Genomic DNA, 26186 nt, shown 5'->3' with positions numbered 1-26186 from the left:
CAGAAAAATTAAAATGAAATATTATTTTTCTTTTTTCCAATGAAATATCTAATATAGCGAAAAATAAGAAAATGGTACTCTCCTATACTGTTGATATAAATGTAAATTCTAATAACCAAGTTGAAGAGCAATGTGATAGCATCAAGTTAAATTAAAGATGTATCTATCATATGACCTCCTGTGTATGGGGCCTAGAGAAACTCTCATTCTGTGCACAGACATCTCATTTCAATGAAGAATTGTTTATAACACCAAAAATACCAAAAATATCAAACTTCAAACAACCCAATCCATCAATGAGTAAAATATATCAGTCATACAAAGGATGATTGTTAAAATGAATAAATTAGATCAACTTTTCTGTCTATCAGCACCTAAAGAGTTCTTGAAAACAATGCTGGATAATAAAAACAAGATGCAGAAAGAATGTATATCATCTGTTATAATTTTAAAACAGGCACATTAACAGGGCAATCTGCCTGACTGGATACGCAGAGACCCCTCCTGGTATAAAATACCTAAAGCTACAAGAGAAAATAGGAAAACTTTTTTTAAGCATGACTAAATTGACCATAAGAAAAGGGAAATTACTAAAGGTCAAAAACAATGAGCAAGTGCCAAATATAAAGAGGTAAGCAAATGGTGGCGCCTGTATTTTCCTGGTAACTACCATTCTCTGGCAATAAGGAAACTGGTTTTTATGAACTCTGAGCACAAAGTTTAGGATACAAAACTCAGCATAAAAAAGATGGGAAGTTGGATCACCCTGCTCACCCTGCCAAAGGAAGTCAAAGCCTCTAAAGGTCAATACTCTTATATGCCCACTAGAAAAAAATCTGCACAGAGGAAGGTAATGATGAAGATACTTGCCAGTGAAGAGATTTCTGGAGTAGCCTCAGTATCATGCTTACCTCTGTGGATAATCTTTTTTTTGTGTGTGGATAATCTTTTAGACATTTTTCATTTCTTTTTTTAATTTGAATTCAATTAATTAGCATTAAATGTATGCAGCAAGTTTCAGAGGTAGAGTTGTGATTCATCAGTCTTATGTAACACCCAGTGCTCATTATATCACGAGCCCTCCTTAATGCCCATCACCCAGTTACCTCATCTCCCCTCCCAATTCCCCTCCAGCAACCCTATTTGCTGTGAATAAGAGTCTCTTTCGGTTTGTCTCCCTCTCTGATTCCATCTTGTTTTATTTTTCCTTCCTTTCTCCTATGATCCTGTTTTGTTTCTTAAATTCCACATGAGTGAGATCATGTGATCATTGTCTTTCCCTGACTGATTTATTTCATTTAGGATAATATCCTGTAGTTCCATCCATATTGTTGGAAATGTCAAGATTTCATCCTTTCTGATGGCTAATATTCTAGTGTATATGTGTGTGTGTGTGTGTGTGTGTGTGTGTGTGTATCACATCCTCCTTATCCATTCATCTGTTGATAGACATCTGGGCTCTTCCCATAGTTTGGCTATTGTAGACATTCCTGCTATAAACTTTGGGGTGCAGGTGCCCCTTCAGATCACTACATTTGTATCTTTGGGGTAAATATCTAGTAGTGCAATGGCTAGATCGTAGGGTAGTTCTATGTTTAACTTTCTGAGGAACCTCCATACTGTTTTCCAGAGTGGCTGCACCAGCTTGCATTCCCACCAACACTGTAAGAGGGTTCCCCTTTCTTTACATCCTCACCAACATTTGTTGATTCCTGTCTTGTTAATTTTAGTCATTCTGACTGGTGCGAGGTGGTATCTCATTGTGCTTTTGATTTGTATTTCCCTGATGCCAAGCGATGTAGAGCATTTATTCATGTCTCTTGGCCATTATCTGTGTATGTCTTCTTTGGAGAAATGTCTGTTCATGTTTTCTGCACATTTCTTGACTGGATTATTTGTTTTTGGGGTGTTGAGCTTGATACATTCTTTATAGATGTTGGATGTTGGATATTAGCCCTTTGTCGGATAAGAAATTTGCAAATATCTTCTCCCATCTGTCAATTGTCCTTTGGTTTTGTCAACTGTTTTCCTTTGCTGTGCAAAAACTTTTTATCTTGATGAAGTCCCAAGAGTTCATTTTTGCCTTTGTTTCCCTTGCCTTTGTGGAGATATGTCTAGCAAGAAGTTGCTGTGGCCGAGGTCACAGAAGTTGCTGCCTGTGTCCTCCTCTAGGATTTTGATGGATTCCTGTCTCACATTTAGATCTTTCATCCACTTTTGACTATTTTTGTGATTAGTGTAAGAAAATGGCCCAGTGTCATTCTTCTGCATGTGGCTGTCCAATTTTCCCAATACTATTTGTTGAAGAGACTTTTTTTCCATGGATATTCCTTCCTGCTTTGCTGAAGATTAGCTGACCACAGAGTTGAGGATCCATTTCTGGGTTCTCTATTATGTTCCATTGATCTATGTGTCAGTTTTTGTGCCAGTATCATGCAGTCTTGATGCTTACAGCTTTTTTTTTTTTTTCTTACAGCTTTATTATAGACCTTGAAGTCTGGGATTGTGATGCCACCAGCTTTGATTTTCTTTTCAATGATCTTTTGGCTATTTGGGGTCTTTTCTGGCTCCATACAAATTTTAGGATTATTTGTTCCAGCTCTGTGAAAAAAGTTGATGGCATTATGATACGGATTGCGATGAATGCATAGATTGCTCTAGGTAGAATAGATATTTTAATAATATTTGTTCTTCCAATCCATAAGCATGGAACATTTTTCCATTTCTTTGTGTCTTGCTCAATTTCTTTCATGAGTGTTCTATAGTTTTCTGAGTACAGATCCTTTACCACTTTGGTTAGGCTTATTCTTAGGTATCTTATGGTTCTGGGTGCAATTTTAAATGAGATTGACTCCTTAACGTCCCTTTCTTCTGTAACATTGTTAGTGTATTTTCATTTACACTTTTGCCTAATTATTAACTTTTGCTGAAAAAGGGGAGAATAGTTAAACTACTTTGGCAGAAGATTGAGGGTTTATTCCCTACAGAGGGTAAAACAGTCTCTGGACTGAAGAGTGCAAGTGAAAACAAGAGTACCCAAATGAAAATGACAGGAAACACATGACCATTTATATTCTAAATGTTGACACTTCTTTCAAGCCCCCAACACATTGGCAGCTCAACTTTACACCATTTGTGTAAAGACTCTTTTTTAAAGAAACTGTTGTAAAAGGGATATCTTCAACATGGGTATCAAATGTTCCCCAGCCAGAGCCCAGTCAGATCAGGCTGACAACCCCTAATCCTCCATGCAGAGTTTCCAGGAAGCATTTTAGTGTTCACTTAAATGAAAGTGCATGGTCAAGGATCATCAGGAAGAAAGTTTCTGATAGAAGAATAGAAATTCTTCCCAAATAAGACTAATAAAATAAGAAACTAGGAGGAAACAGATTATGTAAGAAGAAGAAAGCCTCAAGAAATATTAATAGTTTCAAACAAAAAATATATGCTTGAAGCAAGATGAGTATGTATTTCAAAAAGAGAAAACAAAAGAGCTCTTGGAAATAAAGTATATAGCTGATAACAGGGGTGCCTGGCTGGCTTAGTCAAAAGATCATGTGACTCTTAATCTCAGGGTTGTAAATTCAATACCCACACTTAGATAGTACTTTAAAAAGTAAAATCTGAAAAAAAAAAAGAGGATAACAGAAAATCCAATAATTATTAAACTAAAAAGCTATTAAATATTGAATATCTTATTGAATATCATTTGGAAGAAAAGTAAAAGGTAAATGGATAAATTGATACATTCATACAGTGGAATATTATTCTCTGCTGAAAAGAAATGAGCTATCAAGCCATGAAAAGACGTGGAGGAACCATAAATGCATCTGAAAGAAAGTAAAGCCAATCTGAAAAGACTATATACTACATGATTCCAACTACATGACATTCTAAGAAAGGCAAAACTATGCTGACAATTAAAAGATCAGTGGTTGCCAGGGGTTGGGGAAAGGGAAGGATAAGTAGGTGGAGCAGAGAGGATTTTTAGGGCAGTGAAACAATTCTGTAAATACTATAAAGGTGCATATATGTCTTATATAATTGTCAAAACCCACATAATGTACAATAGCAAGAGTTGTACATTCTACGAACAAAGACTCAGGATGTCCACTACTTATCATCAAATGGTTCGTACAGAGTGATATGAATAAATGTGTATGTATGTGTACAATACATACTTGTGTTTATTTACGTATTTTTGTTATACACACATACAAAAATATTAAAATAGTAATGATAGAAAAGTGGCAAAATATTAATTGGTGAATCTAAGCGAAGAGGATAAAGGAATTCAGTGTACTATCCTCGTAACTTTTCTGGAAGTTTGATTTTTTTATTTTTTTATTTTTTATTCTTTATTTTTTTTAAGACTGTAATTTTTATTCATGAGAAACACAGAGCAAGGCAGAAATATAGACAGAGGGAGAAACAGGCTCCCTGTGGGGAGCCAATACACGACTCGATCCCAGGACCCCAGGATCATGACCTGAGCTGAAGGCAGACGCTTAACCACTGAGCCACCCAGGTGTCTCTCTTTTTTTAAACACAGAATCCAAAAAGTATGACTTCCACTTCTTTTCTTCAATATACCTACATAAAATTGATTTTTAACAATGACTGTGGATAAAAACAAGAAACAGACAAATGGGACGTGTAATCTTCACCATCACTCTTCAGCTACACTGGTGCTTTTCCATTTTCTCAAATCTCTCTGCGGTCTCCTGCCCAGAGCTTCTGCATATGCGGCTCCCTCATCCTCATCATCTTGCCCCCGAGTCTTTGCCTAGTTAACTCTTCTTCTTCCTTTACAGTTCAACTTGATCTCTCCAAGCAAGTCAACTCCTTGGTCTCATAGCATCATATATCTCTTCTCACAGCTATAGTTTAGAATTTATTTGTATTTTTCTCTACATGTCTACCAGGAAAAGGTAGGCAGGAGCCATGTCTGGGTTTGCTTACCATTTTAACCCCAATGCTTGCCACACAGGAGCTAAAACAAAAAACAAAAACAAAAACAAAAACAAAAACCACACACTTCTCAAAGGGAAGAAATTAACGTTTAACATTTATATTAACAGCTATATTGGCCTCTTTGCTGTTCCTTGAGCATGCCAGACATAATCCCACCTCAGGGTCCTTGCATCAGCTGTTCCTTTTGCCTTGTAATCCCTTCCCACAAAAATTCCCATGACTAGTTTCAAATCTTTGCTCAAATGAATAAAAAAAACAATAAAAAAAAAAAAAAAAAACAAATGGCAACTTGTAGATGAGGCCTTCTTTGACCATCCTATTTCAAACTGCCAAGAACTCTTCCACCCCAAACTCTATACAATCCTTAACTGTATCTGTTTTATTTTTTTCTATAGTATTTATGACCTAAAATACTAAATATCTTATTTATTAGAGTATTATCTGTCTCTCTCCACTACAAGATTAATGCCATTAGAGCAGAGATTTCCTTCAGAATGTTTAGAATAATGTCTAGCACATAGTGAAAATTCAAATATTTGTTAAAAGAATGACTATATAAGAGAATTTTGTCAAAATCTTACTATGTTCAAAATTCATCTTAATATTTATTGTTTTAAACACACAACACTGCCAACAACCATGTATAGTAAAGACTATCTCTCATTTTAAGATTATACAATTTCTAATTTTTAGGCATTAATATATTATTCTTTTTTCAAAATGATGGTTCTATTTTTTCTCAATGGCCTTATTTGCCAAGTTGAGAAATGTTCAAATCTGTCAATGTCTAATATTTTTTTTTGGAAATTTTATTGACATGAAATCTAAAAATCTGGGAACTACTGACATATAGGATTAAAATAGTTCACCAGAATGTCATTTCACTATCTAGCCCAATAGACCCACTAAAACTATTCCACCCTTCAAAAATCCTCTCCGGTCAAAACCATCTCCTTATTATCTTCGAAACATCAAGACTTTGATCCCCCTGGATGCTTCTTAAGTGATTTTCTTTTCCTTCCTTCATCCCTTCTTTAAAACCCTCCCATCCAAAGATTTCCCCTCCTTTAAGTATATTACCTGAAATCCAAAATTTTTAAGTCATTTTCTTACCACTCCAGCCTATCTTTCTATCACCCAAACACCTCAAGCACTTTACGTACAGCTCATTCCAAAAACTAGTTTGATCCAAGCCAAATACACAAGGATCAGATTAAGAAAAGATTTTAAAAAGACAATTTCCAGAGTCTCAGTGAGTGCAGATTAGAAGAATCAAAATTTCCAAGACCAAAGCACAGAAGCCACTATTGTTTAAAAACTCACCCAAGTGATTCTGATTCATAACCTGGCTTAGGAATAATCAATCTATACCACAGAGTCTGAAATTAGTCATAAAATAATTTGATAAAATATTAAAATCAACATTATTTATGTATGCCTTCTAAAACTTTTTAAAGAAATCATAAATAAAAATATTTTTAACCACAATAAGAGCAGTTGCACATTTACTTTAAGATTTCAAATTAAACATTGAATGTGCATGTCCTATGATATATTACACATATGAAGGCCTTAATTTTGAAGCAAATCATTTCAAATCCAATTGCAATATTTTGACAGATATGTAGAGATATTTTTGATAATTCTGTTGATATTGTCATAGGGCATATATTCCAAAGAAATGAATATAATTAAAATAAGCAGCTACCAAAATTCACTTTAAAAAAAAAGTAAACCTAAATATAGTCTACTAACCTGTTTGTTGTTCTCTGCCATGGAAAGCTGCAATGCCAGGAGCATGGAGTCTGCACCACATACAGTAGTTCTCTCAGAGTTACAAAGAGTGTGCCAATTCCTTCTGAACTCTTTAATCATATCCAAGATAGACTTCTGATTAAGCGCAGCCATCCTCTCTGAAAGTAGGACAGAATGCAATGTTAAAAAGATTTACTTTAATTGGAAACTAATATTTAACATGTGTAAGGAAGCAGAGTTAGAGAAAAATAAGTAGTGAACAAGAGGTCATTTCATATTTACTAAGATTGCTTTTCATTAAATTTAGGGAAACAGAACAACACACTTTCTGCCCAATCATATTTTCCTCTCCTTTAGTTTTCTTAAGCCAAATCTTTTGAAATAACAAAATCCAACCTTCAAACTGAAAATTGATACAAAACAGATACACAAATTCTGTAAACCTATAGACACAGCTAATTAAAGCTGTATTTTCAAAATATTTGTTTTGAGATAAATGGTAATATGTGTGGTAGATTTGGGGGGGGGGGAGGCCAATTTCCTCCCATCCCCATATTGTCTCAAAAGAAGAGGTCTATTGGGACACCTACCTCGGTGGCTCAGTGGTTGAGCCTCTGCCTTCGGCTCAGGTCGTGATCCCGGAGTCCTGGGATCAAGTCCTACATCGGCTTCCCCATGGGGGAGCCTGCTTCTCCCTCTGCTTGTGTCTCTGCCTCTCTCTGTGTCTCTCATGAATAAATAAATAAAATCTTAAAAAAAAAAAAAAAGAAGTGGTCTATTTTTCTATCCCTTTAGGTATGAGTCAGTCTAGTAACCTGACCAATTGAGTATGGCAAGAATGACATCATGGGGGTTCCAAGCCTAGTGCTCAAAAGGCCCATGCAGAAAAGTTAAAGCAGCAGGCCTGATGTCTATCTTTTAAAAAGATTTCTTATAAGGTTGGCCCTTGGCTGCACCTGGTAACTTAGAATTCAGGAGGATTTCCAGTAAGAGTAGCTCACTGCGCCTCAACTGTTTATACAAATAATATAGTTTATGCTGAACACATGCTTTTCTTCTGAGTCTGGAACTTAGGAACATAAACCAAGAATGCCTACATCAGTATCCCTAGATACTGAGTCTCTAAAGAGCTTCCCTGGGAGACACTATTTCATATGGGTTGTCACAATTTGTTGTTGGAAGACTTAAGCATGTCCTGCACGACTCCACTAAGAGAGGACTTTTGGAAATTTATGCCTGATTTCCCCAGAAATTCATCCCATGCACTTTCTCCCCATGTAGCTTCTCTCTTTGCTGATTTTCTTTAGCATCTTTTTGTTGTAATAAATTATAGGTGTGGGCATAACTATATACTGAGTCCTCTGAGCCTTCTTAGCAAAATCCAACCTGGGGTGGGTTTTAGGGCCTCTTGATACAAGGCTTTGCAGCTTTAGTCCTTACTATCTTGCCATTCTAGACTACCATATGAAAAAGTCCAAGTTCACCTGCTGGAGAGGCCATATAGAAGAGAACCAAGGCACTCTAGCTGACAACCAATTCCAATGTAATGGGAGGCTATGTTAGACTTTCCTGCCCCAATCAACCTACCAGACGAACTGCAGCCACATTAGTGATCCCAGGCAAGACCAGCAGAACCACCAAGTTGAGTCCAGCCAAAACTGCTGTCCACAGAATCATAAGTAAATAAAATGGCTGCTCTTTTAAATCCATTAAGTTTTGGGATGGTTTGTTACACAACAGATTACCAATACAATACCTAATATTTAGGAGCTATGTTCATGCCAGAAACTTTTCAAAAGCTTAATATTTATTACTTCCTTCAATCTGTGAAAGAGTCCTATTAGAGGGTCCACTATTATCCCCATTTTACATCTGGAGAATGTGATACCCCATGTCACTCAGCTAGCAAATCGCAAAACAAACTTAACACCAAACTATATAAGCTGTGCTCTTACATCACTATATTACATAATTTCTCCTAATAGACAAAAGTCTTTCAAAATAATTAGATGTAGTTTCACTACTTTACATACTCAAGTCCATCAAAGAAAGCAATTCTTTTCTTTACGGGTTTACAGATATGGCTGCTGAAAGGTTTTTTTCCTACTTTGTATGCTAGTGTCCAACATGTTCATATGCCATTATCTTATTTTGGATATATTTTATTGTACACAACCCATTTATTAACTCTTTCTATTATCTTTTTCTTTTTTATGTGGCATAAATAGAATCCCAAATATTTACTATGTATTTTGGGTTTATATGATGGTGAAAATGGGCATATAACATTTACAAAGCAAGAATTCATAGTTGCATCAATAATGCAACTTAAAGATACAAGTGAAAACCAATAAATTAAAATATCTACATATGCACAAATGCTAGTAAATAGCTAAAAGTTTTATTTCTCTTTAAAATATCACCCTTTTTCTTAAAGGAGAAAAAAAAAGGAAAGAAGTAATGCTTCAGTGATATGATCGGTTCGCCTGAAATAAATCTTTAGTACTAAATTATTTAGGGTACTATTTAAAAGTAATAAGAGTTCTGGAGTGCATGGGTGGCTCAGTCAGTTAAGGGACCCACTATTTCAGCTTAGGTCATGATCCAGTCAGGAGATTGAGCCCCACCCTGCTCCCAAGCACAGTCTGGCTTGCAATCTCTCTTTCCCTCTGCCCCTCTTCCACGCTCATGTGTAAGCACAATCTCTCTCTTTCTCTCTAAATAAATAAATAAATAAAATTTTCAAAAAAAAAAAAAAGTACTATGAGTTCAGATTACTAAGAATGAAAACTAGTCCAGAATTAGACCATTTTGAATCCTGGCCACACCATGTACTAGCCATGAGATCTACAGCAAGTTACGTCATCTCCCCCGCCTCAGCTTCCTTGTCCTGAAAATGAAAATATAATAGTTCCTATGTCACAGGAGTTTGTGAAAAGTCAAGGATAGAAGTACAAGTTGAGCTTTTAGCAGCGTGTCTGACCCGTAGAAAAGCCCAGAGTCTCATCCAGGGGTCCGCACACTTGTGGGAAAGGGCTAAACCAGAAATATTTAAGGGGTGCAAGGCGCTCCATCTGTGTCACAACCATTCAACTTGACCTTGCCTGTGGGAAAACAGCCACAGACAATACATAAACGTAGGCTAGGCGCATAACTCTGCTTCAACAAGACTTTGTGGAAACTGAAATGAACGTTTACATGATTTTCACATGTCACAAAATATCATTCTTTTTGTTTTTGTTTCAATTACTCAAACATGGAAAATCTGTTCTTAGCACTGAAAATGGCTGCACAAAAACAAGTAGACCAAGAGTTTGCCAACTCTGGTCCAGTCCCCATGCTTTCCACAGCTAATGGGCAACAAGCTTTACTTTACCCCTGACTGCCCAGGTGAGGTGTCATCACGCAGAAAACGGGAAAAATATATATGTGATACTTATACATTTATATTATATAAATATACATTTATATATATGAAAAAAATAAAACAGGAATAATACCTTCCAGCCAATTATGAGGAGTCACTGAGACGATGACTACACAAGCACTCGGAATTTCAGGCTGGGCGGCACTATACAGCAACAGTGGCAGGTGGCAGTGATCATGAACACTCTCCTGAAAAAACTAGCTTCCAAACTGCACTGGAGCAAAAACTGTGTCACGGGAAATTATCACTAGGGTGATAGTGAGAGATGGTAAAAGAATATCTACGTCGGATATTCCAGGGCCCACATCCTGGTTCCTCAATGTATGAAATGTACGTCCTTCGGTATTTAAAATCTCTGATGAACATAAATTTCCTCAAGCATAAAGGAGTTAAGATATCACTTACCTCGTAAAACTATAACACAAGGAAACATCCACCTAGGGTCACGCACTTAATAGGTGCTCCGTTAAAAAGAAAGAGGGACGTGGCTCAGCGGTTTACCGCCTGCCTTCGGCCTGGGGGGTGATCCTGGGGTCCCGGGATCAAGTCCCGCGTTGGGCTCCCTCATGGAGCCTGCTTCTCCCTCTGCCTGTCCCTCTGCCTCTCTCTGTGTGTGTCTCTCATGAATAAATAAATAAAATAAAGAAAAAAGGAAAGGAAAGGAAAGGAAAGGAAAGGAAAGGAAAGGAAAGGAAAGGAAAGGAAAGGAAAGGAAAGGAAAGGAAAGGAAAGGAAAGGAAAGGAAAGGAAAAGGAAAGGAAAGGAAAGGAAAGGAAAGGAAAGGAAAGGAAAGGAAAGGAAAGGAAAGGAAAGGAAAGGAAAGGAAAGGAAAGGAAAGGAAAGGAAAGGAAAGGAAAGGAAGAAAAAAAGGGGCATCGCCTTCAGGGTGCAGATCCTAAATATTCTTTGGGAGACGGTAACAGAGAGAGAGAAAGTAGTGAAACTGGAGTCTGCTCGCGTCTTGGGACTCGAACCATGGTTTCCTGCCACCCTAAGGAACATACGGAGGTCCCTCCAGGCGTCCCTCAGGACCTTCCAGCCATACTCCTCACCAGATAACCGGGAACTCTTCTACACCCCCAGACCCAAGCAGGCTACAGAGCAAAGCCACTAAACAAATCACATTCTGGACGGTCACTTGGCTGTCACCAGCCCCAGCCTGAATCACAGATTAATGTGTGACAGGCGGGCGGGCAAGAGATGACACTCACCTGCCTCGGGAACAGCCGGCAGGTGCAGACCCCACGTTACAGTAGTCCCGCCAGGCTGCGGTCTCCAAGCGGTGAGAGTTCGTCCCGAGTTAGATTTTTAAATCTCGCGGGAAGGCTCGGGAGCCAATCGGCGCTTCCGCCCTCTGACCCGGAAGCAGAGTCTGCGCGCGCCGCGGCAGTCCCCCAGCGGAGACCGCCTTTCCTCCGGCTATTTCCCGACGCCCCCGGTGCGTATCGCGCGGGAGCCCTAGGGGTCCCTGCTGCTTTACTACTGGCTGCACAGCGCTCCCGTGGTGTCCTTGCGAGTTACTTCTCTCCCGGGCCGCACCCTGTCTTTTCCCGGACCTCAGGCTTTGGGAGGTGGTCGCGGGGTCTCGCGGGACTTGCCTGTCTGGGAGAGGCGTTGGGGCTCTTTGCAGCGCAATCCCTTCCCTCCTCTGCCTTTCCAGTTTTAGAGGGCACATCGCCCCCCCCCCCTCCCCGCAGTGTGCAGGGAAACCCTGAAATGCAGTGAGAGTGGGCACTAGTTTAAGGAGCAAGAAGGGGACCGAGTTTCCTGACCTGGAGTCTTTTCCACTCCCCACACCGCCGTGCCTCTCTAAGGGCATCCACCTGCTGGTCACCCTTAACACATGTCAGGTCCCGGATTCCCACTCGTATGCTTACTAGGTTATAGGCTACATGAGTTGGGATTCCTCTCCTTCTCCGTAAATACTTCTCAGGTTCTTGATGTGTTCGTTACTGAGCCCAACTGTTCTCAGGACAACTGCGTCCAATTAAGAGAGAAAACACAAAAAATAAAAAAAAAAAAAAAAAAAAAACCTCTTTACATTCCTGAGTCTTATCTGGGAATGCTACTTTCAGAGTGCACACCAGGCCATAGCAGGTTAGTTGAACTTTTGTGCCTGGTTTTATGAGTATTATTTTTATATCACACATTTTGACACACCTTTCACCAGATCTTATATTTTCGATCTGCTTATGTTATGGCGCTTTTCACACTGAGTCATAACTGTTAGCGGATATTGTGATCTTGAAGGCAAAGGGGCTGTTTTTCTTCCCTAGGATTAGTGTCCAACGCATAGTAAAGTATTACAAGTGCTATCTCCTCTTACGGGCATGGCAACTAACCTACTGAAGTCTCGATTCTTCTGTAAAGTGGCAGCCATTTCCCTCCTCTTAGGTTTGCAAGTGTTAGGTGTCATGATGTTAGTAAAATCCTTAACATGGCACCTGCAAATAGTGCTCTGTAAATGTTAATTTATCATTAATTTTTTATGAATATATTTACAACTAAAGTGATTACATCTTCAAGTACTCACTGTATCTTCTGGTTAAACAGGTTATTATGACGATTTATTCTGCAAGTATTATAAAGTATTTAAACAAGTACTTGAATTTTTTTTTTTAGCTGCCTGTGGCATCTGAAATACCATGTCCTTATTTTGATTCAGTTGCTGAAAGTGACTGATACTTTGACGTTTTCTATCTGTGTTGTGTCTCTGCTGTAATCCACAGTTTCGTCACCTTGTCCAGTAGAAGGCTCTTTTATTACAACTGCTCAAGTATTGACATACAACATGAAGCAAGATGCCACAAGAAGTGCTGCCTACACTGTGGATTGTGAAGATTATGTGCATGTGGTAGAATTTAATCCCTTTGACAGTGGGGATTCAGGAAACCTAATTGCATATGGTGGCGGTAATTATGTGGTCATTGGCATGTGTACTTTTCAGGTTAGTGTACAAAACTCAGTGACTGACAATGAAGCTATTTTACTGGTTAAAAAAACAAACTTTGGTAAACTGATTAAAGTTGGAAAGCATATTGAGTTTGAATGTAATAAAAAAAAATATGAAGAACTACAGAGGAAGATATTTCCAGTAATATATGCCTGAGATTTGTGCAAACATTAGTGAAAAAAAAAAAAAGACCATGAGGCCTGTCTTTTGCCTAATAATTAGAAATGGAATATTCTGGTAATTGAAGGTTGTGACTAACTGAACATTTGGTATGTACAGGGAAAACACCAATTAAATGAGATCTAAGTAATCCAGTTTTTTTATATTCTAGGCTTTGACACGGAAATCAAGCCTAGAAGAATGATCCTCTAGGAGATTTTACAGCTGTCGTGATATTCAGCTTTTCTATTAGTATGCTCTCATGCTTTTTATTCATCTAAAGCATAATCCAGAGTATACAAAGTATGAGACCCAATTAATTGAACAGGCAATTAGGCATATTCATTAAGATTGAACTCTGGAGCCAGAATGCCTAGGTTTTTACCCCTGTCTGGCTTTACCTCTTAATAGCAATATGACCTCGAGCAGGTACTTAATCTCTCTTATATAAAAATGAGGAAAATAATACTTAATAGGATTTTATGAGAATGTAGTTAGTACATCATGTGAAGTTCCTGTAAGGCATCTGCATGTTTAATTCATATATACATATTATATACATATATATATATACACACACACACACACACACACACACACACACATATATATATAATGTTTTAACTGTTATTAATTCGGCATTGTTTCCCTCTAGCACAGGCCCATGGTTAATCACCAAAGCAGGATGCTTTGCGGTGAGCACACACCATGTTTTCTCACAGGAAAGCTAGTTCCACATGTGAAAGAGTCTAAACAATCAGAGTTCAACCCTCAGAAATCTTGGCTAATCCTTTGTTTACCAGAATATTATTCATAAAACAATATTTCTCAAATTAAGGTTAATCAGTGAGGTAATATGGCAGTGATCAGTTTTCAAAGATTTAAAGTAACTTTACCACTAGAATGGTACTATTATAAACATAATTATTATTTCCTCTTTTACTCACGAGGCAGTTCAGTATTTTATTTCAATATAGTGTTTTGACATCATAAATGCAATTTAGCATTTTATAGTACAATAAGTAAAATTATCCAAAATTAGACTGCATGCATATTTATCCTAAGGAGAAAGTATGAATTCAAGCTTTCAGGTTTTTGGTGTTTGAATGTAATATAAAAGCTCTTACATTGTGCCACATTGTCTCTCTTAGGGTTAGGGTAGGAATTGCTAGCCATGACCCACAGCCTGACTTTAGCTGGACTACTTCGTTAGGATTATAAAAAGCCGACATGATTAAGAGAAATAATATAACACACTTTTGAAAAAGACTGAGGGGAAAAAAACATTTTTCTGGTACAGGCTACTAACCCACAAAAGAATAAAGCAGCTTCCTACAGGTGAAACTAACTTTTTACTTAATCACTTCTAAAATTAATAACTGTGAATACAGAATTGTGTTAAAAAATACTGAAAAAATTTGTTTTATCTCTAGTTTATGTTCAGCTAAGAAAGTCAAGAAGGGAGGAAAAAATCCAGAAAAATGAAAGGCAGAGGTAATGAGTGGCAGAGAGAGAAAAAGACAATTAGAAGAAGGAACTAGCAAAAAACATTTGTATTGCTCTGTCATATCTTGCACATTGTCCTTGTTGATCCTCAGACCTATCAGATTGGCAAGCTAGGTCTTCTAGCCAAATAACCTAAAGAAAAAATTTGGATTTATTAACTTGGCAAGTAGCTAACACAAATATTCTGTGCCAAGTACTGGCAATAAAATTAAGCAACTGTCCCCATCCTCATAGAGTTTCCATTGTACTTCAAAGAAGTTCAGGGATTTGTATGACTAGTAATGAAAACTAAGATCCTTTTTTTTTTTTTTAAAGATTTTAATTATTTATTCATGAGAGACACACACAGAGAGAGAGGCAGGCTCCATGCAGGGAGCCCAACACGGGCCCCAATCCTGGGACTCCAGGATCATGCCCTGAGCCGAAGGCAGGCACTAAATTGCCGAGCCACCCAGGGACCCCTAGACTCCATTTCTAAACACCTGTTCTTTTCCTTCCATGCTGCTATTCAAAAAAGGTTGAAGCCATAGTTCAAACAGTTCTGGAGGAGAATAGAGTCCCAATAATTTGCCTTTGGAGATTCAGAATAAATTATTGGTTTCCTTTAAAGTTATTTTTTAAACTAATTATACACTATTAAACATTGGGGTTTTTTTGTATATCAGTTTATTAGAGTTCGATTTGCCAACATACAGTATAACACCCAGTGCTCATCCCTTCAAGTACCCCCATCAGTGCTGCCTGTCACCCAGTCACCTGTCCCCCTGCCGACCTCCCCTTCCACTACCCCTTGTTCATTTGTTTCTATTCTCTCATGTTAGATTCTTCAGGTTCCATAGCATCCAATTTCATGCTTCCCTTTTGATTTCCATTGCTTGGTGATTAGTGATAATGAGCATATTTTCATGTGCCTGTTGGCCATCTGTATATTGCCTTCAGAAATATATCTACAGATCCTCTACCCATTTTTTAATTGGATTGTTAATTTTATTGTTATTGAGTTGTATGAGTTCTTCCTTTATTTTGGATATTAGCCCCTTATCATACAGTGATTTTCAAATATCTTCTTCCATTTAGTACATAGCCCTTTCATTTTGTTTATGGTTTATTTTGCAATGCAGAGAGTTTTTAGTTTGATGCAGTCCAGCTTATTTATTTTTGCTTTCCTTATTTTTGACTTTGGAATCAGATCCAAAAATTCATCACCAACATGGATGTCAAATAACTGATAGCGTTTGTTTTCTTCTAGGAGTTTTATGGTTTCAGGTCTTAGCATTCAAGTCTTTAGCCCAGTTTGAGTTAATTTTACATTGAGTATATAATGTAAGGTAGTGGTCTAATTTCATCCTGTTGCTTGTGTCTGTCCAGTTCTAACACCATATATTAAGAGATTATCTTTTCCTCGCTGTAAAAAATAAAAGAGAGAGAGAAAACTAAGGAAAGGTAAATTGAATTGAAAGTTTTCCACATTCCTTTTGGAAAGGCAATCCTCATTCTAAGACTCTTAGGAAAACATTGTCAATACAGTAGATTTAAATTTCAACAAACTATTTTTCAGAATCTTATGGTGTTCTTTTGAATATGATGGAAATTTGAGCTGAATAATAGTACTATTAACTGGTGTCATATATTTGTCAAGTATTAAATGCAAATCAGATGCTGAGAAATGGTAATACATATGTTAAAAACAGCAAGGACCTTGACCTTAAGATGTTTAAATGTAAAACAGTGCAGTAAGAAAACTGATGTAAGAAGTCCTATGTGCAAAGGGTAGAGGGAACATGAAAGTTTCTAAGTCTATTCAAAGGATCACCAATAGTGAATAGGGTATTTGAATGAGAACATTTAATTTAAGCAAGCACATTGAACTTATATAGAACATGAAGCTGAGAAGGATACCTAATGCTTTGAATGATAAACTACATTTAACAAGTATTTGTTGAGCACTTGTTGTATGCCAGACACTGTGATTCGAACTCAATAGATTGGATTAATGGGCCAAGTTGAACAACCTAAAATTTAATAAAGTCTTAAAATGATAGACTGCTGGAGCTAGAAGGGACAATGGTTACTTATGGTTTTTAGTCACCTGGAGGTTCACCATGAATCAGTACAATTAAACTACCAAAAAGAGTTAATTCAATGCTGTCCAATAGAAATACAATGTGAGCCACAAATATAAATTTAAGTGTTAAAGTAACCACATTATGAGAAGTAAAAACCAGATGAAATTAATTTTAATAATGTATTATTTTGCCCAGTGTATCCAAAATATTTCATGTGTAACCAACATAAAAAATTAATAAGATATTATATATACTTTTTATACTAAGTCTGAAATGTGGTGTGGATTTTGCACTTTATAAGGTATACACAGTTTCAACTAGCTGTATATAAGTGCTTAGTTACCCCATGTGGCTAGTGGCTACCATGTTGGACAGCATAGCTCTATATCTCCCTCTAAATTGGTTAGATTGTTTAATCTTTTTTTTTAAGATTTTATTTATTCATGAGAGAGAGAGAGAGAGAGGCAGGCAGAGACAACAGGCAGAGGGAGAAGCAGGCTCCATGCAGGGAGCCCCATGTGGGACTCGATCCTGGGTCTCTAGGATCATGCCCTGGGCTGAAGGTGGTGCTAAACCGCTGAGCCACCCGGGCTGCCCAAGATTGTTTAATCTTTACTTCATTTCTCAGCAGTGTATGTTATGTGCAAAGGAGTCAATGTATTTGAAGCCCTTTCTTTTTTTTTTTTTAAGACATTTCAGAATGATATTAAAATGCTTAAAACTGTCATGTGAAAGAGGGATTAGACTCAGAATGGTAAATGTATTTTGTGTTATTGGTCAACTCTGTCGGAGTGGAGTTGTGGCTTATAGTGCTCTAAGACTGTCACGGAATCTGCTTATTTGGGTGTGTTCACTTAAGATCAGCTGTGGCTTAATCCATATGGTTGGTGCCAGAGAGGAAAATTTGGAGCAGTGAGTAGAATTTACACGAAAACAGATTTGGGTTTAATGTAAAAGAGAGCTCTTCTCATTAGAACTACCCGAGTTGAATAAGCTCCCCCAAGAAATAGCTAGTTTGCTGTCCCTAAGAGTGTTCAGAGAAAGGTTGTGCAAACTCTCTCCAGATGTTATATAAATTCAAATGTGAAGTGAAAGAAATGGACTAGCTAAACTTTACAGTCTCATCTGACTAAAATTCAGTATTTAGCCTTAAATAGGTGTGGTGGGAGGGCCTGCCAATTTCAAACCCTTAGAAGAGCCCTTTCATCAACCTGGCTTTGCCCCAACCTCAAATACACCGGAGCCTTGTGTAAATGATTTGTATTGTAGCAAGTTGTCCAAAGTGTCTTAATTTCCTGCCTGTACAATACTGCCTACACCCCAAACTAAACCCAAAATAGCATTTGTCTCTGCCTATACCACACACACACACACACACACACACACACACACACACACACACACACCCTGGCCTTTTAGTTGGCTTTGTGGCAGACATTGCTGCCAGGAAAAAAGTTTTCACTAGTAATACATAAAGCTCAAGCTATACAGTCCCTGGGATTTATCTCCATGGCCACCCAATAACTCCATATATATTTGGGTAACGAATTACAGGACCTAAGTGTCAACACTGTTGTTACAGTAGCAAAGTAATGTGTATTTTGATTGTAAGAACTTCATTTTTAAAAGACTGACTTGTCCAGTGTGGAAAAATAGATGTAACCTGAACTATGAAGTAAGCTATGATTAGGCTCTCTTAACCTTATTTTTAAATTGCTTAAAGGTTGCTACCTTGGTATATCTAGCTGTTAGCTATACAGTTATTATACACGCAGATTATAAAGTAATGAAATTTGACAGTGTTTTTCTTGATAGGTACATATCTATTTCCTTTTTTCTTTTATGGAGAAAAACTTTTTGCTGTTAACTCTAAGTTCATCTGAAATTTAAAGTTATTTTCCAAGGGGCATCTGAATTCTGTAGAGAAAGCCATGTGTAATATATTTGTGAAATGGCTTTGCTAGGATACCAAAGGCCATGTTGGAAAAACCAACACATCCAATAGGATTCAAATAAGGTACACATTATAAAACTTTGCATTTAGATTCAGGATAACTGGAATTCTTAGAACAGGCCTTCAGGTAATAGTCCTATTTAAGTAGACATGTATATTCCATTAAATAACAAGTTTCACCTGCTTCGAATTTTTTCCCTGATGATATTTTATAATTTTATGAGCTTAAAATTATAGTCACTTAATACAGAGGATTCCTTGGGCAAATTTGTCATGAAAAAAATTTGCTGTAGTCTCTAGACCTAGGGTATTGATTTAAATAACAAAACAATTATCTTGTTTTTAAATCATAATAGTTTAAGCTTATAGAAAGTATTTTAAAATAACTGTTATCTATAAGGTATAAAGAATAATAAAGTAGATTCCCAGATGCCCACTACCCAGCTTGAGAAATGGAACATTAGCCATTCCTTTGAAGACCCCAGGGCATTCTTCCCTTACTGTCTTTCCTCCTCACCCCCAAGTGGTAACCAGGTCTGTATTTTGCTTTGGTGATTCCTTTTTTTCTCTATAGAGTTACCATATATGTAGGTGTTGCAAAGGAATATATTGTTTTTCATGTTTTAAACTTTGTATCAATTGAAATGATTCTGCATTATGTTTTTCTGCAGTATGTTGTTATTAACATTGTATTTGATGGAGTCTTCCATGTCAAAATTCTTTTTTTTCATTGTTGCATATTATATAAATATACTATAATTAATATTTTATTTTTCTATTGGCTATTTGGGTTATTTTTAGTTTTTCATTCTTGAAAACTTGCCAATGTGCATATTCTTATGTCTACTGTTTGTGTTTTATTAACCTCCTTTCATTGTTTTCCTCCCTGATAATTTGGAGGTCGGGCATGCTGTTTCTCTTCTTTTAATGGTTACCAAAGACACTTTAACATACATACTTAATTACACAAAGTCAAATTAATATCTTTAACTTTTTTGTGAACAAAATAAGGATCTTTGACTCTTGAGCTACTACCACCCCTCCAGACTTACTGTCATATCTTAGTTCTCTGTTGTTTTTCTTTTCTTTTTAACCCACAAGTTGTGTTTTATATGACTAATATTTGTTTAGATTAACCTACCTGTTTGCTTTTGATTTTTTTTACTCCCTGTTCCTTCCATCTCAGGCCGTCCTTCTAGGGACATTAGCTTGCTCTGCCAACTCTGTCATTGTTCAATGAACCAGTTAATTTTCAATATCTAATCTGTTTTTGAACTTCTCAAAGGAATATATGGCCTCCTGATAAATTCTTCATTATAGTGAAATCAGAGTGTTTATGGTGTTTATAGTATTTGTTCTCATAACTTCTTAAAACATTGACTATATATGCTTAGGAGGAAGAAGCAGACGTTGAAGGAATTCAATATAAAACATTACGAACATTTCAGCATGGAGTCAGAGTTGATGGCATAGCTTGGAGCCCAGAAACAAGACTTGATTCATTGCCTCCAGTAATCAAGTAAGTTTAAAATTTTTAAATGCAGTATTAATATCCTTTGTTTCATGTGATCATGAGGACTTTTTTCCCTCTATTTCCATTTTCCCCAATTTTAGATCTTAGATATTTTAACATCAGCCATTATATCATAATTTAGGCTTATTATCTGAATTTGTAATTTAAATATGCAACATGGTAGTGATGCCTTGAGTATATGTTGGGACCTGACTCCAAAGCTCTTGAATTTTATCTGAATCATTTGAAGTCTTCACAGATTCTCCTGAATTCACCACCTACTCAAAGTACAACTCTGTTGAAATAAGTAAATTTGGTTGAGTCGTTAATGAACCTTCCTGCTACACACATAGGTCACTGTCACATTTTCATGTTTAAACAGTACATAAAACTGCAGTTCTTTCTTTTTAAATATATTTTTTTATTTGGAGTTCAATTTGCCAACATATGGCATAACACCCAGTGCTTATCCCATCAAGTGCCACCCTCAGTGCCCGTCACCCTGTCACCTCCACCCCCCGCCCACCTCCCTTTCCACCACCCCTTGTTCGTTTCCCAGAGTTAGGAGTCTCTCATGTTCTGTCTCCCTTTCTGATATTTCCCACTCATTTTTTCTCCTTTCCCCTTTATTCCCTTTCACTATTTTGTATATTCCCCAAATGAATGAGACCATATAATGTAAAACTGCAATTCTAATCCTTGGGCTTCAGTTTTTATGAAAGTATTTGAAAAGGAAAATTTCTTTTTGAGAAAAATCTTGATATTACCTGCTGAGGCCTTCTTCATAAGGCAGTATGTGTCAGGTTTTTTAATGTTTGTTACAAAACACTAGCCTTGTTTCCACAGATATCAAATCTAAAAGGTATGACTTCTTTTAGTAACAGTATAGCAACCATAAGTTAGCTCTTACTGAGCTAATCTAATTTTTTTAATTAACGGATAATTCACATGTGAAATTTTCAACTTTTGAGGGTACCATTTGATCAGTGTTAATGTGCATACACTTGCATAATCCATGCTGGTAATACATTTCTGTCACTTCAAAAGGTTCTTTCTTCCCAGTTAATCTTTGTACCCCATCCTTTGCCATAGCAACTGTTGATGTAATTTTCAGAAATTAATTTTGCTTATTCTAGAAGTTCATATAAATGGAATCATATAGAATGTATTTCTTTAAATCTAGTTTGTTGGTTTTGAGATTTATTCATGTTACAAGTACTGGTGATTCTTTTATTTTTGATGAATATTCCATTACACTGCATAAATACCACTATTTGTTTATCCATTCTCCTCAAAATAGACACTGGGGCAGTTTCCAGTTTTTAGCTATTATGACTAAAGTTGCTGTAAGCACCTCTGTATATACCTTTTAGTACATAACATGGTTTCATTTTTCTCAGGAGTAGAACTGCTGAATCAGAGGGTAGACGTATGGTTTTTAACATTTTAAGAAAGTACCAGTTTCCATAGTGGCTCTTCTGTTTTATACTCCCACCAATAATCTAAAGATGTTCAACTTGCTCTGCTACCTCTTCAACATTTATTATTATTTTTTTTAATTTATTTTTTATTGGTGTTCAATTTACCAACATACAGAATAACCCCCAGTGCCCGTCACCCAATCACTCCCACCCCCCGCCCTCCTCCCCTCCTACCACCCCTAGTTCGTTTCCCAGAGTTAGCAGTCTTTACGTTCTGTCTCCCTTTCTGATATTTCCCACACATTTCTTCACCCTTCCCTTATATTCCCTTTCACTATTATTTATACTCCCCACATGAATGAGAACATATAATGTTTGTCCTTCTCCGACTGGCTTACTTCACTCAGCATAATACCCTCCAGTTCCATCCACGTTGAAGCAAATGGTGGGTATTTGTCATTTCTAATAGCTGAGTAATATTCCATTGTATACATAAACCACATCTTCTTTATCCACTCATCTTTTGATGGACACCGAGGCTCCTTCCACAGTTTGGCTATCGTGGCCATTGCTGCTATAAACATCGGGGTGCAGGTGTCCCGGCGTTTCATTGCATCTGTATGTTTGGGGTAAATCCCCAACAGTGCAATTGCTGGGTCGTAGGGCAGGTCTATTTTTAACTCTTTGAGGAACCTCCACACAGTTTTCCAGAGTGGCTGCACCAGTTCACATTCCCACCAACAGTGTAAGAGGGTTCCCTTTTCTCCGCATCCTCTCCAACATTTGTGGTTTCCTGCCTTGTTAATTTGCCCCATTCTCACTGGTGTGAGGTGGTTATCTCATTGTGGTTTTGATTTGTATTTCCCTGATGGCAAGTGATGCAGAGCATTTTCTCATATGCATGTTGGCAAAATGGATGAAAGATCTAAATGTGAGACAAGATTCCATCAAAATCCTAGAGAAGAACTCAGGCAAAACCCTTTTTGAACTCGGCCACAGTAACTTCTTGCAAGATACATCCACGAAGGCAAAAGAAACAAAAGCAAAAATGAACTATTAGGACTTCATCAAGATAAGAAGCTTTTGCACAGCAAAGGATACAGTCAACAAAACTAAAAGACAACCTACAGAATGGGAGAAGATATTTGCAAATGACCTATCAGATAAAGGGCTAGTTTCCAAGATCTATAAAGAACTTATTAAACTCAACACCAAAGAAACAACCAATCCAATCATGAAATGGGCAAAAGACATGAACAGAAATCTCTTCAACATTTATTGTTGTCAGTCTTCAATTTTAGCCATTATCGTTGGGACTGAAATGACATTTCCCTGATGACTCACAATTTTGAGCACTTTTTCATATACATCCTATTTCCTATCTAAAGAATATTTGCCTACAAGATTGTGAAGATGTTTGTTCCTTCTATAAGCTATACAGGTGTTAGCTAACTGAATTTTAAATAATCCACATAATAGTGCTTGTTAACATACGTATATCATTGTCAACAGCCAGTTTGCTGTTCATTTCCTTTTATGTTAAAAGAAAATGTTCACAGACTCTGGAGCTAAACCAGGAGTCCCTCACTCTCTGCATTCTCTAGGGGACTTTGAAAGCTATACAAAGTGTCTTCTTCCTTTATACAAAGTATCTTCTTCCATGGCTTTGCTTAGTGCCTGTTTTCCTGTCCTCCTTTTAATGGATATGCTATATTGTTTGATTTTTTGTTTTTGCTTTTTGATAAGCGGCCTCAAATTTTTTTTTAAATTCTGCAAATAAATATAATAAATTCAGAACATTAACTAACCATCACTTTTAAGGATAATATTTTTAGAGCAAGCTGACAGCACAATTTTGTTTTTAAGTAAATTATATATTTTTGTTACAAAATAATACATATTTACTATATCAAATTTGGGATATACAAAAACATTTTCAAAAACCATCTCTACACCCAATGCCCTATTTTTTCATAAATAATTTTACACAATTGTGATTAAACTCTATTTGTAAGTTTTTATACTTCTTATTTTACTTTTATATATAAATTCCAAAGTAAATACTATTTTTATCACAACTAAAGAGTTGCCTGTCAAGATGACTGAAGTAAAACTTGGTGGCTGTCTTGTCATCATTAACTTTTAACTTACAGTTAGAAAGAACACATTCCTAGAGTTTTATATTTAGCGTTTAGTTGCCTTCCATTCAACTGTCTTTCTCTGTTCATCCCTACTTGCTTTTCTTCACACTTGCTGGAGAGCAACTCTTCACCTTACTTCTGTTCTCTGAGGCTTTATGGTTTAATTAAAGGATGGTGTAAATACACTTAACGCTATAAACTCAAGTAGCAACGTTTGGAGAAAGGTGGAACAACACAAGGTTTGCCATAAAGTTTGGTGAGTGTGTGTTCCTTTAATAAGATCCTTTCGTTATTTTTTTTTAAGTAAATAATCTTTGACTTCTGTAAGTCCTTTGTTTTCAATGTTTTTACTGAACATGGCCTTATTACTCTTTTACTAATACTTTATAAACCTTTTTGCTTGGAATATTTCTTTTAAAAACCTTCTAAAGTAGCCTTTTTCTGTTTTATTAGAGATGATTTTTAAATGATTTCTTATGACGTAAGTATGAGGAGATGTATGTTAGGAAACCCTCACATTAGTAATGTTGTTAGAAAAATCTGTTCTAGAGTTTCCTCTGAGTGGAAAAATATGAATACCCAAAACAATAGTAGGATAAATTCAAAGGAGAAAAACCAGGTAGATAGGCTTTGTTTTTTACGTTTTCTTACCTTTTATTGGTATGTTATGAAATATAGCATACATGCCCAAAAGTGCCCCAAAAAGTACATGGGCAATTTAACAGGATTATTATAAAACAAACACCCTTGTAATGGTCACCAGGTCAAGAAGTAGAACATTCCCAGCATCCAAGGACCCCTTGTGCCCCTCCCTAATCAACCCTCTTCCTTCCCGTTAAAGATAATTAAACTCATGATTATTACGGCAGTCAATTCTTACCTTTTTATTTTTTATTTTTTTTTTCGTAAAGATTTTATTTATTTATTCATAGAGATGGAGAGAGAGAAAGAGGCAGAGACACAGGCAGAGGGAGAAGCAGGCTCCATGCAGAGAGCCCGACGTGGGACTCGATCCAGGGTCTCCAGATCACGCCCTAGGCTGCAGGTGGCGTTAAACCGCCAAGCCGCTGGGGCTGCCCTTCTTATCTTTATAAAATAGTTTTATCAGCTATGTATTCATCCCTAAAACAATATAGTTATTATATTATTTTTTCCTACTTAATGAACTTTCATACAGATGGAATAATAATATCATTTTTTTTGTCCTGCTTTGTTCATTTGACTTTATGTATGTGAGATTCATCCTTGTCTCTGCTTGTAGCTCCAGTTATTGATTTGTGTTGGTTTTTGTTTTCTTAATTCCAGATTTTGTACTTCAGCTGCTGATATGAAAATAAGATTATTTACTTCAGATCTTCAAGATAAAAATGAATATAAGGTATGTTGACAACTGTAATTCATAACTTTATTTGAAAACATCATTTTGCCTTTTTAATTGGATTTATCTCAATTTAAAATGACGTATAATGGTCACCTTTAAAGTATACAGTTTAGGATTTAATTTACTCAATTTTAGGCTATAGTAAGAACTACAGATTATAAATTTGATATTTATTAAAATATTAGGTAGGCACAACAAATGAGAGAGAATTAGAAATTCACATTTGGGTATAGTAGGAGGATTATAGACATGAACACGCGTAGTGTTGAGAGTCCAACTTTGAGACAACCAATGATTAGTGCAGCATATAGGGCAAGGTAGAATTACAAAGCACTTAAGAGCGCAGACACAGGAGCCAGACTGCCAGGGTTTGAAGTCAGTTCTCCCGCGTTAGTAGCAGTGTGACTGGTCAAGTTCTCAATTTCTTTGTGCTCAGTTCCTTATCTCTAACATGGAGATAATCATAGTATCTGTCTCATAAGATTATGAACATTGACTGAGCTAATTCATATAAAACAAAACAATGTTTTGTACAAGTGAACCCTATGTATATGTTTTCTATTAGTATAATAAATAACCCTGTAAAATAAGAGAAAGATGAGTACTGTATGATCTCACTTATATACAGAATTTTAAAAACCCAAACTCATAGAAACAGAGTAGAGTGGTGATTGCTGGGGTCTGGGGGAAATGAGTAGATGTTGGTCAAAGGGTACCAAACTTCCAGTAATAAGATAAGTAAGTTCTAGGAACCTAATGTACAGCACAATTAGTATAGTTAATAGAATGGGTTTTATACTTGAAAGTTGCTAAGAGAGTAAATCTTAAATGTTCTCACCATAAAACAAAAATTAATTTCTAGGTTGTCATGATTATTGGCTTCTAATACTTGTCTCCAGTGCTGGCAGGCACATTGAGGAAATGAATAAAGACCTC

At 36.6% G+C, this 26186-nt stretch overlaps 2 protein-coding genes across 6 annotated transcripts in view; one reads left to right on the top strand and one right to left on the bottom strand.

The window, feature by feature from the left end:
* PARPBP (PARP1 binding protein) overlaps positions 1–11517 on the bottom strand; it is a 67104-nt gene extending 55587 nt beyond the window's left edge. For 3 of the 4 annotated variants that reach the window (XR_005370699.1, XM_038558857.1, XM_038558859.1), the window contains exons 1-2: positions 11368–11517; positions 6730–6887 (exon numbers count right to left, since the gene is read on the bottom strand). Coding sequence is in view for 3 of the 4 variants with exons in the window: in XM_038558857.1 (XP_038414785.1) it covers positions 6730–6882 (153 nt within the window). In the remaining variant the exon portion in view is untranslated. Of the gene's footprint in view, positions 1–4962; positions 4994–6729; positions 6888–11367 lie in introns of those variants that run through there. The other variant, XM_038558858.1, reaches the window with a different exon arrangement.
* Positions 11504–26186, top strand: part of NUP37 (nucleoporin 37) — a 41824-nt gene continuing 27141 nt past the window's right edge. The window contains exons 1-4 of one of the 2 annotated variants that reach the window (XM_038558860.1): positions 11504–11594; positions 12886–13103; positions 20189–20313; positions 25175–25247. In XM_038558860.1, the coding sequence (XP_038414788.1) occupies positions 12948–13103; positions 20189–20313; positions 25175–25247 (354 nt within the window). In that variant the 5' untranslated portion in view covers positions 11504–11594; positions 12886–12947. Of the gene's footprint in view, positions 11595–12148; positions 12254–12885; positions 13104–20188; positions 20314–25174; positions 25248–26186 lie in introns of those variants that run through there. The other variant, XM_038558861.1, reaches the window with a different exon arrangement.

This window comes from Canis lupus, chromosome 15 (genome assembly GCF_011100685.1).
Source record: "Canis lupus familiaris isolate Mischka breed German Shepherd chromosome 15, alternate assembly UU_Cfam_GSD_1.0, whole genome shotgun sequence".
Taxonomy (NCBI): Eukaryota; Metazoa; Chordata; class Mammalia; order Carnivora; family Canidae; genus Canis; species Canis lupus.
The sequence above is the reverse complement of the archived record's forward strand: the minus strand, read 5'-3'. Positions and strand labels throughout refer to the sequence as shown.